Source organism: Hylaeus anthracinus, unplaced genomic scaffold, assembly GCF_026225885.1.
Source record: "Hylaeus anthracinus isolate JK02 unplaced genomic scaffold, UHH_iyHylAnth1.0_haploid 11989, whole genome shotgun sequence".
Lineage (NCBI taxonomy): Eukaryota > Metazoa > Arthropoda > Insecta > Hymenoptera > Colletidae > Hylaeus > Hylaeus anthracinus.
The window spans coordinates 5,717,468-5,730,982 of NW_026534337.1; the positions used below are offsets into that span (position 1 = coordinate 5,717,468).

At 31.5% G+C, this 13,515-nt stretch overlaps 4 protein-coding genes across 4 annotated transcripts; 2 read left to right on the top strand and 2 right to left on the bottom strand.

Moving 5' to 3' along the window:
• Window positions 1–3,735: 3,735 nt before the first annotated feature.
• On the top strand, window positions 3,736–4,688 carry LOC128888097 (uncharacterized). The gene is made up of 3 exons (XM_054144737.1): window positions 3,736–3,957; window positions 4,053–4,187; window positions 4,268–4,688. The coding sequence occupies exons 1-3, from the start codon at window positions 3,906–3,908 to the stop codon at window positions 4,546–4,548; spliced, it is 468 nt and encodes a 155-aa protein (XP_054000712.1). The 5' UTR covers window positions 3,736–3,905; the 3' UTR covers window positions 4,549–4,688.
• Window positions 4,689–5,711: 1,023 nt separating this feature from the next.
• LOC128888081 (protein lethal(2)essential for life-like) lies at window positions 5,712–6,899 on the bottom strand. The gene has a single exon (XM_054144712.1). The coding sequence runs from the start codon at window positions 6,667–6,669 to the stop codon at window positions 6,019–6,021; it is 651 nt and encodes a 216-aa protein (XP_054000687.1). The 5' UTR covers window positions 6,670–6,899; the 3' UTR covers window positions 5,712–6,018.
• Window positions 6,900–8,732: 1,833 nt separating this feature from the next.
• LOC128888088 (protein lethal(2)essential for life-like) lies at window positions 8,733–9,732 on the top strand. Its single transcript, XM_054144723.1, has one exon. The coding sequence runs from the start codon at window positions 8,853–8,855 to the stop codon at window positions 9,435–9,437; it is 585 nt and encodes a 194-aa protein (XP_054000698.1). The 5' UTR covers window positions 8,733–8,852; the 3' UTR covers window positions 9,438–9,732.
• Window positions 9,733–11,362: 1,630 nt separating this feature from the next.
• On the bottom strand, window positions 11,363–12,582 carry LOC128888087 (protein lethal(2)essential for life-like). The gene is made up of 2 exons (XM_054144721.1): window positions 12,135–12,582; window positions 11,363–11,807 (listed from the first exon to the last, which is right to left on the bottom strand). Exons 1-2 carry the CDS (start codon window positions 12,460–12,462, stop codon window positions 11,545–11,547), a joined length of 591 nt encoding a protein of 196 aa, XP_054000696.1. The 5' UTR covers window positions 12,463–12,582; the 3' UTR covers window positions 11,363–11,544.
• Window positions 12,583–13,515: the final 933 nt, after the last annotated feature.

The window sequence follows — 13,515 nt, forward strand, 5'->3', positions numbered from 1 at the left end:
CTATAATGATTCTTCACAAAAGAATACATCAAGAGACGTCAATCGAAGCAATATGGACTTGGTCGAATCAGCGAAACGAGAAAGATACGATATAGAAATTCAAACATATCTTGAAATGTTTATCGAATTCACTGTGTTTACGGGGAAAGCAAATGTACGAACGAAAGATTTTACCGGGAGCTGTTTCAATCAAGGACCGTGCGATGCATTTGTATAACTTAATAATCATCTACCTGCCCAGAACGATATTGAAAAGCACAATCGCTGATTCAATCTATAGTAAAAAGAGAACCGGGAGCGGCATAAATTTCGACGCTTTACGAGGATTTCGATGAACAATCTGCACTCTGCCATGGCAAAATATTCATTATCACGTTTGAAGGTTTCTAGTTATTTACACCGTACACGCTGCAACAAAATACAAAAGCAGCTCTTGCCGAGAGACACTGATACGCTTATCACGTAAAATGGTCGTGTATTAATTCCTGCTTGAAAGGATCGGAAATTATTTGTAAACGAGATATGGACAATGTTCTGTCCTTTCCTATTGTTACAAACACATAAATATAATATACAGAGTGTCCCGTGTAGTGTTATTTTCTTGGAAAATAATGAAGGCATCGATTTCATTTCTACTACAATTAAGTGACACAGGCGAGCTATAATTTAATACTATCTTCTATCTAATAAAATTTAGGACTCTGTATCCCCCCTAACAGTCATCCCAAAATGTGTTGCATCCTAAAAAAATAGCCTCCCTGTACCATCTGATTACAAAAAACATGAAGTCGATATCTTCTTCAATTTCTGAGAAAACAACTTGTAATGCTAATCACGGAACACCCTGTATATGTGATTTAAGCGAAGACAATAATTATTTTCATAAGTATTACAACATTCAATTGAAAATTTTTAAATAAATTGTTTTACGTCCTGCTTGAATGAAATATTATAATATATCAGTTCACGAGAATATTTCGTTATTTATTTGCACCTTTTGACAATACCTATTGATTTGTCCAATGATATTGCATTTCCAAATATTATTATACGAGCACACACATATATGTATTTGCTTGTATATGTTTAATTAAAAAGAGATAAAAGAAGTGTCGGAGATGTTAAAGTATTTTAATTGTTTATCTTTTTTATAAATTATACTATTTCTTTATGTCTTTATTTGATACCACTAATGATGAAATAGCTAACGTAAATAATACCGATATTTCATAATGCACTAAACATTGAGCCAATTTATTATGATACCTTTTTAAAGAAGCAGTTCTAAACGTTCTTTATTTCTTGTAAATAACTACACACTCACTTTCATATTTCATAAATTAAATAAAAAAATAATAAAGAAAAATTACATGTTTAAACCACAATTAAAATAAATTAATTGAACTTTTTGTAATTATAATAATATTTGATTAAAACTAATTTTGACGAAAACTGGTTTGGCTCAGCTTTATCTAAAGTACGTTAATACATGAGAATTAAAATAGTAGAAATGATTTTTTAAAGACCAAATTGAATATTAATTTCCAAAATTTTCACGGAGGGCGCCAGCTAACGGTCAACTTTTCCCTACTTTACCATCAGTTCCCAAAGACAGACAATATGTGCAAAATATGTAACGAATATGGTTAATAATGCTTAAATTCATTCTTAGATATATGAAAACGTAAAAGAATACTTTTTTATATATCAGAATATTCTAAACATCGCTAAAGAAATTTTCTGAAAATGAAATTATCGACAAACGGTACATGTATAACGAATGAACCTAACTAAACTAAAAAATTAAAATCACTCATAAATTATATACGTTTAAAGAATATTATAGACGAAAACACTAATTATTATCAGTCTGCCCAGTAATATAAACTTTATTATTATCGAATATTACTTCTCGTATTATTGATAACGTTGAAAATGACAATATCGACAAATGAAAACAGCACAACAAAGATGGAGACGCTATTGGTTACGGATACGACCAATCGCGGCGTGCAATTCACCTAAACCCGACAGAATGCGCCTAAAAACGACCCCAAGATGTTTGAAATCTCATAATACTATATTTGTTACTTTACGTATTTAAATAGTTTTCACACGCAAATGATTATTGTCCACTGAATTATGAAAACTTGTATTCAATAAAAGTATGACTAAATAGACTAAAAATAAATTTTCAATAGGGCAAAGGAAGATTTTTAAATATGCTTTTACATATAACAACTGTAATCTCATTGAGTATTTGAAAACGATCGAGACTTGTATCGTCTTTGTATCTGACTTTTTCACAAGAACAAATTAGACAGTGAAGAATAGTTTCGAAAGCTAATAATATATAAACTATTCCACTTACCCTGCAATCAAGCTACACGTACGATGTATTTTACGAACGGCAACCATCATGGCGGCGTTGATACCAGTTGGCACAATACACCCCCTCGAATTTCAATCGGTGACCTGTAAACAAATCAACGAAAGTTGAAATCAAATTTATTGAAATAAACACAGCTATAAAGAAACTAAACACAATCGAACTCCAAATAATTCGCGAAGCTTCTTCAAAGAAGCATAGTATCAAAAAAGAGAGAGAAAAAAGCGTGAAACCGATCAAACTTTTTTTATGATTCCAATGGAATTTTTAAATAAAAATATATCCATATTAAATGAAAGTGTTGATAGAGAGTTAATGAAAGTAGTAATAACGATTAGATGGCAGTAGATAAACTTGTAAAGAATACTTACACACTTATTGTTAATTAGTCCCAATAGTTGCAACAGGTCTTCTCGCGCCAATTTCCACAGAACGAATGAGTCGCCCTCTCGACTTGCGCCACCAAGCGGTGGATGAGTGAAACTCCAAACTCTCATTGGAATTTATATTTGTATAAGAAACGTTGAATGTTGTTGATCTCCGAGTCACGAATAACCTTATTAATATAGGATCATCCTACGGTTACAAATTCTATGCTTTTGTCTTTTCATATACAGTAACTTTAATATCTGGACACTTCGCAATTTTTGCTTGACTTAATGTTTTAACTCAATATTTATTCATTACTTTATCTTTCATCTTAGGCAACGTTATAATGGGACGAAGCAGACATTGGAAAATGCTTGAATAGTAAAGTTATTCACTGGATCTTGAGATAAACTAAATGTGTCATTGAATTCATGAGTACCTTGTTCAATGCAATACCTTAATTTTAGAATTATAACGTCATTTAATATGTAAATACATTAACTTAATTATACAAAAACAGAACACGGAAATTTCTCATTTGCTATCGTTTCATACTTCAAGGATACAATTGAAATCGGTTTACAGAGCCAACGTGCAGAGAGTGTGTAGAGAAAGTACTATTCCTCACATGGTCGGTAATTTAGTTCGCATACCTGCACTATTAGTCTTATCGATAATGAGTACACATTATCTATAACAATCAAACCAAATGAAAATATCACAAAATAAAAATCGTGCAATTCTTTGAATTGACTACAACGATTGTCCTGTTTGAAATCATTTTGAAAAATTAAAAATGTAACAATTTAGGTAAAACGATTATGAAATGTTACATAATTTATATGATATATTAATATAAAGGGTAAGCCAAAGAAGGTAAGGATATTAAGATAACAATATAAACAGGATGTCAATTTTATGTAATTCCATAAAATCTTGTTTTTACCATCAACGGATGACGCATGCGCAAAAGATTCCGGGCAATCTAACCAAGTCTAACAACATTGAGACAATCTACGACACCGTGAACTGTGACAAACTGACAAATAAGTGATTCGCGTCATTCATGTAACACGAGGAGTATTTGAAATTGTTTTGTTAGATGTTCGAACTGCTCTTACAGTGATATACATATAAATCTAATACCATGAATAAATCAGTTTTTGCTGTCTTCTTGTTAAGTTTATTTATTACCAAAGGTACAACAACAATTCGGTTAACATCATTTAAAAGGGTGTGGTTAATATTAACATGAGTCCATGTATTTACATCATATCATGTATTGTATTTGCAGGAAACAGTTTATACTGCTACAGATGTAACAGTAATCATCCTGGGTGTGGCACACCCTTAAATTGGTTATGGTATTGGGGAGAAACCTGTCCAGAATACGATGATAAATGTGTGAAAATTATTGAAAGAAAAGGAGGTATGTGTAAACATCTTTTAACATCAGACATTAAACACCTTTTGTCAGTTTGTACAACTACATCACTATATGTGTTTCAGCTGAAACTATTATAACACGAGAGTGTCTGAGCTCTGTTCGTAGCTTTAGAACAGACATTCCTGCCGATAGGTATGAAGGCTGTCGACCTGCTGCTAAGGATGTTCGATTAGGACATTACGTAAATAATAGCATCTCTCAATTAGATATTCATAGAGATTATTATGACGAAGTAACATGGTGTTTCTGTTACTTCGATCACAGATGTAATAATTCTACTACTATTACTGTTTCGACATTGTTATTGTTTATAGGTATTGCAGTACAAAAACTTTTTATTTGAAATAGTCACTAAACATCATAACATCATCTTTGAAATATTTATATTCTCAGCTTACTCAGGTTTAGTTTCTAATTGGCTTACTTTCAAATCATTAAATTAAATAAAATTCGTTTATTTAGCTACTTCAGGTGACCCTTGTACAATATGAGTTATAATTTAACAAACATCATTTTTCGTAAGAGTTTTTTCATGGTATGGAACTTAACCTATAATTGCATACCAATATAACACGAAATTCGAAAAATAATTGCAATTCTACTATTTCTCTTAAAATTTGTTACACTTGTATATAGTGTAAATAAGGATTTCAAATGAAAAATGTTATTATACAAAACAAAATACTAATAACAGTTTAATGAAAAGTCTAGCGGAACTAATAGTTATTAACAAATTTGTTCATGATTCATAGCCTAAGTGTAATATAATCATTTCATGGAAACAGTATTTACATACTAAGAAAGAATATTTAAACAAATGTTTAATTAACAACACTAATTTCGTATGCTTAGATAGTAAAGTGAAAATAAGTCAACATCAAAATCTATTCTTAGAAATATATTGCTTATAACATTTATTCCATCCAAAAGATCTGATTATACATTTTTAAGTATTACTATTTTTATACTAAATCATAGTGTTAAAACAGTCTTAGAATACTTGTATTTACTAAATATGTACAGGGTATGCAAACACATTGTTACTATACTTCAGAATCATAATTATTATAAAAAATGATTTGGAAAGTCATGTTTATTAAGCCTTTTTTGTGTGATTCTGTAAGGACTACATACAAGCCTTTAACGATCATTTTTGCACACTCTGCATTATTTTGCTTAAGTAATTAGCAAATAATGGAACATACTGATCTGCCGTCCATTGTTGCACAAACAAGTATTTTTCAAATTTATATAAAATACTAAATGTTAACTTTTATAATATTTTCTATTCAGAATTTGTAATTGCAATTTGTTGTGTTAAAACTTTAATAAACAATTGTCTCTTGTAATTTGTTTGTTTATTTAGACCTAAGTCTGTCTAATTCTGTGCTTTATGGAATTTGTCACAAACAAATCAAAACTTATTTTAACCTAAATTTTATTACATTCCTATTGTAACATTTTATGAAATGGAAATATTTGAGGGAAATGAATGAGAAATAAATAATTATACAAAAACATTATCTTTTATTACAAAACATCTTAGAACATACTAATCTTAAATATTATGATCAAATGATAAAAAATAATTCACATTGTTACAAATGTTTTGAAAGTCTTAAAAATTCTTTTAGGTTTATAACTATAAAGGAACATAGAGAACGACAAGTAGTAATGCTTATTCTTCGTACAATTATAAAATTAATACAAATGCTTTATGGTAATAATATCAAAATGAAAAATGAACTGAAAAAATACTGTAAAACAGAAGAGATGCTTGCTGCTGCAATGTAATTGAAATATATTTCTCTTCTTAAGCAGCTTTAACAGTCTGCTCTTGTCCTCTCTGCTGCATGGAAGACTTCTGTGGTGTTTGATTTGCTTCCTTCTGTTTTTCTACTGACTTTAAATCATCCCTTAAAGCTGGCTGTCCTGTAGGCTGAATCTGAATGATTCGTTCATTCTTTGTCCCTGATTCAAGTTCCTTCCTTGGACACGTGATAGTCAAGACTCCATCAGAGGACAGTTTTGATTCCAACTGGTCGATGTTACACTGCTCCGGTACCAGGTACTTCCGTACAAATTGTCTGGAGATCCAACCATGCTCGTCCTGTTTCTCTTCATGCTTGCCTTCGACAATTACATTTTTCCCAGAAACTTTTACAGTTACTTCTTCCGGGTCAAATTGTTGTACATCCAAAGTCACTTGGAACTTGTCCTTATCCGCTTGTAGTGTAGACAATCCACTAGATCTTCGGTCTAGGCTTCTCTCGTAGGGATGGTATCTTTGAAGACTACGACGACGAGGTCTAAGTACCATAATGTTGGCATCGTAAGGTGCCAATGCAGAAGATGGCAGCAAATCATCAGCAGTCAATGGCAATCCAAAATGCTGATCGAAGAGACGATGGGGCCTCTCCAAATTCTCCCACCAACTGGAGAATAACATAGGTAGCAGAGACATGATTCTTCTCTTACTCCTTTGTGTACCGGCGTCACGATATATGAAGCTTCTATTAAACTAGATGTTATTAACTTGCTGTTTTTTTTCTTTTATTGTTTACTATTTTGTTTTCTTCTTAGCGTTTTAAGTCTCAAACAATCACAGTCACAGTTTTGTACTTCAAACACGATATACGTTTTACGCTAACGGACGCTACGTGCACAGCTTCTTTAGAATTTCTTCGAAATGGCCGCTATGCACATATATATATATTCATAACGCCCAGAGGACGTAGTGGGGGAACCAGTGATGGAACATGCGTCTAGAAACTCTAGAATCGTCTGGAAATCGAACCTCCGAGAAACATTAAATTCTCAAATAAATCCCATCGAGTAACATACCTGTGTATGTACAATGTATATTCCAGAATACATGATGTCGGTCTACACCATAGATTTCATGTAAAAAATTGTAGAATATATTTTAAGAGATTGTTAAACACGAGATGTAAAACGATTTGAATTTTCGCGCACTTTGCAGTGATGAAACATGCGTTCAGAATTATCGGGAAGTCGAGCCTTCTAGAAACTTTAAATACTAAAATTAATTTACGAGCAAACATGCTGATTCAGAATACGCTATTTCCGACTACAATGAACTCGCCTTTACAGAAATACTTTGAAAGGTTGTCCTGTCGATATGTCAGAAAACGCGCGAATATACAATTACAAATAAGGATACAAGATATATGTAACACAATTCTAATTTTTAACCGACAAGGAGATGTATATTGTTAATATTTTCAAATTACATGTTTACATAGCGCTGAGTCAGTTTTTTTTTGCAATCTTTTTCTTCAGATGAATACCATAATTTTCACCTAACTAAAAGGTTGTATCACATAATAAATATTGTATTCAGAATTTTAAGTATTGTAATATAGCAATATAAAGATTTTATATGTAACGCAATAAGATTATCAAAGAATGTTATTAAGTGAAATCAGTTTTATAAAATAAATTACAATGAATCCGTTACGTTGCTTATGACAACATACATGCCCTTTGGCAGGACCCATTACTGTATATATTTTGCTTCAAAATGTACGACCCTCTTTTTATATTTTATAATGCCATTAAAACCGGTATTTAGACCTACCAAACACCTCGATATACATATGTATGTACATAACTTTCAATTTGAGTCAGAAATAGATAAAATCTTTATCTAGATAGAAGTTTTGAATATCAAATAAAATATTGTTTATTAGTAACAAATAAAAATTGAACTATTCAATCGAATAAACATCGTAAATAAATCGTTATACGTTGATGTTATTCGTATTTATTATTTGAATAAAATTTTGCCCATCTTCGAATTTGGTGTTTTATTCTAAATCAAATTATAAAATAAAAATAATGTAGTAATAAATAAAATCGTATATTTATCATTTAAAATAATACGTAGTCAACAAAATAAAATAACATTTTGCTACATTAAAATATTAATATATAAATTACTTCTACAAGAATTAAATAATATACAATTTCTCAGACAAAAAATCACTCAAAGGATAAATAATATAATAAAAATACTTATTAGATTAGGTGGAAGTATTTTTTGTATATCATTTAATTTGGTTATTTTATTATTTCAATAAAACGAGATTTTCTAGGTATGATAAATAAAAATTTGAAAAAGCCTTGAAATTAGAAGCGAGACAAACAAAAACAATTATTCCTCGAAAAGAGGATATTTAACGCAAAAACGAATCGATGTTACAATGTAGAAATAAATGACTGCATAATTCATATGTCATTAACGAAATTAAATTTTTTACACAATTATCGTGCATAATATTAGAGATTTATACATATTTTAAATAAAATACTTTAGTTTGTATTTTTAAAAATTAGACTGAATTCAATAACGTTCGTTATTTATTTAAAAGGAGCTTCAATTGATACGTGTGTGAGCTATACAACGCTCACTCAATAGTCGCTCGGCTCGTTTCTGGAACCCTCTAGAAACGTCGTGACATGCGCGAACTGTATATAAGCAGCTGGCGTCGCCGGCACCGGCAGTTCTGCAAAAGCAACAGAAAAGTGAGCATCGCAAATTTGAGCGAAGTTTCAGTGCTTGATAAAGCAATTCTCAAGTGAGATTCTTTCTGAATATCGTTACCAAGTTAAATAAGCAAGAAAATGTCTCTTGTACCATTGCTGTTCTCCGACTGGTGGGAAGATTTGGAGCGTCCGCATCGTCTCCTGGACCAGAACTTCGGTTTGGGCCTTCATCCTGAACAACTGCTGACGCCAAGCCGATTGGAATTGTACGTGAATCCACGAAGAAAGTCTCCTGCGTACTACAGACCGTGGGCTGACTGGCTTCGTTCCACCGACACAGGATCTTCAACCGTCCAGGCTGACAAGGACAAGTTCCAAGTTGTGCTCGATGTCCAGCAATTCGAGCCAAACGAGATCGACGTTAAAGTTGTTGACAACTTCGTCGTCGTTACTGCAAATCATGAAGAGAAACGCGACGAACATGGCTGGATCTCGCGTCAGTTTGTCAGGAAGTACCTGATACCCGAACAATGCGACATCGCCCAGGTGGCGTCGAAGCTGTCTTCCGATGGCGTCCTTACCATCACCGCGCCGAGGAAGGATCAACCGAAATTGGAAAACGAAAGGGTAATCAAAATCGAGCATACCGGCAAACCAGCGGTCCAAGCCAAGCCGTCGAAGCAACAGCAGTCGAAGCAGAGCGAGGAGAAGGCAGAAAAGTGAAGAGGTTCCACGAATAATTCTACCATTCATTATATTCCTACTTATCATATTCCACTGTTCATCGTTAATTACGGTTAAATTTCCTATTAGCATTTCTCGTTATCAAGATATCAGTGTTAGGATTGAAAAGTACATTGTATAGTGTAGCTCCTACATGTTCGTTCTTTGTTCCATACATTATTCGATTCAATAAAATGTGAATGTATGTATATACGTATACTTACTACTGCCGATATTTAAGACTTATGTATGTGATTTTTTTTTTATTTTAGTAATAAATTTCTAAGTAATTAAATTTTGCCCTGTCGATTTTACCTCTCATATATTCCAACCTAAAATACACCTCCCGTAGCGATAAGATACAAAGTTAAGTTTTTCATGCTGTAGATTTGTATACATTTTTATTTGAATTTTAAAATTATTTTTCTTGCGATATTTCGAGAATTTTGTTCGTAAATAAACGATTGTTGCTGTAAATGATTCTATTAAAAAAAGAATAGAAAAATACTTAAGTAAATATAATATTTACAGAATTTATGAAATTTATTTCGACTAGTTTAGAAATATTTCTGCTTTTGGTTTCTGTTTTAACTTTCTTACTTCCAATCATGTTTAAAAATATATTCATAGAATGATACGATACATATAGCAATAATTACTTAATATAACGAGAACAATCAGGACTTCAAATTCACAAGAGCTTTTTTTCATATATGCTGAGACTTCTAAAAAGGTAAGTTGCGCTAATCATTGCAAATTCTCAATTTATCCACATACTAGAAGTTTATATTATAATTATTCTTTAAAGTACAAAATCATAAAATTCGTTTCTTCTTCGTAATGTTGTATCTATGACTATACCGTAAGAATCCTATAAATGAGGTTATAATAGCAAACTCTCTTTCTGGAATGTTCTAGGCGTTCTTCAGGAAGGTTATGTTGCAAACTTCGCGAAATTTCCAGACTGGTTTGACATTTCAGAATTTCGAGACTTTTCTAAAACGTATTTTCACTTCGTTATTGATTCAAAACATTTAATTTGAAACTGGGAGAAGAAGTGCAATACAATGGAAATTCAGTCAAGAAGCTTATTTATACCAACATTTCGATCAAAATATTTTTTAATCTAAAGTTGTCCATGTGCCTTATCACTCTTATCAGCTAGCAACGATATTTCGATTTTTCAAATTCTCAGTTATCTTCATCAGTGAGAAAGGGCAACTTGATCATGTTTTTATAAGGGTTTACCTGAAATGCTTAATTTGTTTAGTAAACACTACATGACACAACATTTTACGTTATAATAATCATTAGTCCAATAAGAACATAACATTGTTTTCAACAATGAAACTACTTATTTTGTTAACTCTTCCTTAATAAAGACTTGAAATAAAAAAGAACAATATACTAAAACATCTTAGACATGATCAAATTGAGACTGAAAATACTTGCTGTTGCCAAAGAAGAATTTTTACAAAAGATATTATAACAATTTCGCACTAATTTGTAGTTTTCAATGATCACTTTAATGTTGTTTTAAAAAGAATTAATCATGGTAAATGTTAATGTAACTTACTTTGTTAATTACTTTTAATTAATTAATTACTTTGTTAACTCTTCCTTAATAAAGACTTGAAATAAAAAAGAACAATATACTAAAACATCTTAGACATGATCAAATTGAGACTGAAAATACTTGCTGTTGCCAAAGAAGAATTTTTACAAAAGATATAACAATTTCGCACTAATTTGTAGTTTCCAACGATCACTTTAATGTTGTTTTAAAAAGAACCTCTAATAACCTAACTAACCTCTAAATAACCTCTAATGGCAGTTTTCCTCTTTATAAACGTTGTAGAGACAAAGTAAATCAAATATGAAACAATAAGGGATAATTGTAAAGGTAACATAATAAAGATTAAACGTTTATTAATTTTAACAGTATATTTATTTAGTTTACGCAAATGAATTGTTTAATACAAATGCTTGTACTATATAAAAACGATGCTTGATATCTACAATGTTCTAAGGAATAGGATGAACGATATGAGGAACATGAAAATACTAAACACATTAAACAATACAAAATGCAGTCGGTTTATCTCTCTTAATTCGATTGACTAGCTCTCAGTTTCTCAGGTTCTTCACGTTTCTCTTCTACCGGCTTCTTTTCCACACGTTCAATTTTAAGGACTTTTTCTCGCTTATTTTCGATGGCTTCTGGTTTCCTTGGTGCTGTTACTGTTAGAATACCCTCTGGAGACAAGGTACTCGTCGCTCGTTCAGGATCACATTGATCTGGTATTAAATATTTTCTAACGAAATGCCTCGAGATGATTCCGTGATCGTCTACTTTGTCTTCGTGTTTTCCTGCAAAAGAAAATTACAGTTTGTCAGTAAACAATTATAATGCAACGTTGACAACGTTTGACAACAGTAATTTTCGTTATTACAAAAGTTCTTTCCAATCATAATACCACGCCATACGAGTACGATTACATTTTAACCTTGAATTCTTTCGATCGGCATTACGTATATTTTTGGAAAATTTATAGAATGCAACAAGCATTGAAAAATGATGTTTTAATACTGAATTTTAATAATACAATTACATAAGAATGCGTTGAAAAAGAAATATTTGGAATGCCGGTCGTATTCACAAAATTTTTCATACTATGTAGAAAACATGTCACTCACCCTCCACGACGATGTAATTGTCGACGACTTTTACATTTACTTCTTCAGGTTTGAACTGTTGAACATCAAGTGCAACACGGAACTTGTCTTTGTCACTCTTCACTATAGACGATCCCCTTTCTTCTTCTTCATCCTTCATCCAGTCTATCCATGGTTGATAATAATTGTACGGCGATCCTCTGAACGGTGGTCTGTCAAATACTGATGAAAAAAATTGATCCGGTCGCAGTGATCTCGCGAAATGCTGGTCAATTAACCGGTGGGGATGATCTAACGCTTCCCACCAATGAGAGAATAGTTTTGGAATTATTGTCATTCTCGACCTCATTTTTTTAGTGTTTTTGTATGCAAATGCAAGTTTAAGAAAAAACTTTTAATAACAATCTTTGGTAATAGAACGTGCACGACGTTAATCGCTTGCTTGTCCTTTCGGTACTGGTGAGTCAAGCTGCAACGCAGATTTATATATACCCATGGCACGTAGGTTCCTACATAGATGCGCGGAAGGTTCGAGTAACAGTCGAATGCTTTCTCGAAAATTCTCGAATTACCTTCGATTTCTTTCTAGAAGTTTCAAACGTAATCATCGTACAAAATTCGTCATCTATGTCAGAAGTTCATATAGACAGCTAGCTTTTCAAAAATGTAATTTCTTTTCACTCGTGGCTTTTCAATTCTGAATTTATAGATATTTATAAGAGAATTTAAATTTCACATAAATATTGTGTATTATGGTTTAAAAAAACAAACCTGACTTGTTATTTAGGTAACAATAAAACCAAAGAGAAAAATAGTACCAAATTGCTGATGCATATCGTTGAATCTTGATTAGTGGCTATGTGAATCCAACGTAAGTCAATTTTGTTCTCAGGTAAAAGATAATAATGAAGCGAATATTAAAATAAATAGTCTATTATGCTGTTTGGTGAATTATTTGGATAAAGAATAGGAATTGTTGCATAATACATTTTAATTATTAAACAATAATACATAAACATAACACAGACCTCAACAATTAAAAAAAGATTGGTACGTTCACAAGATTGGTAACTTTAGTTATATGGACTTTTTGAAACAAACATTTGTTATGATTTCCTATAGATTTTTAAACATTTCAGTGATATAAAACCTAGAATTAGATTAACATTGAAAATTAATTCATTCATTCAATATTAGTATTTCCTTAAATAATCGATTTCAAGTGTTACAGGTTTTCAATTAAAAAAAAATTCTACGGTTTCATAGTTAAATTCACTGAGCCCAACACAAATCAAGGTGTAATAATACATTGCGTAATATAATCCTCTTTAGAGATTAATATATCAACATTTTTCGTATATGAGAACAAAATAGAATTACATTGCATTAACATACAAGTCAT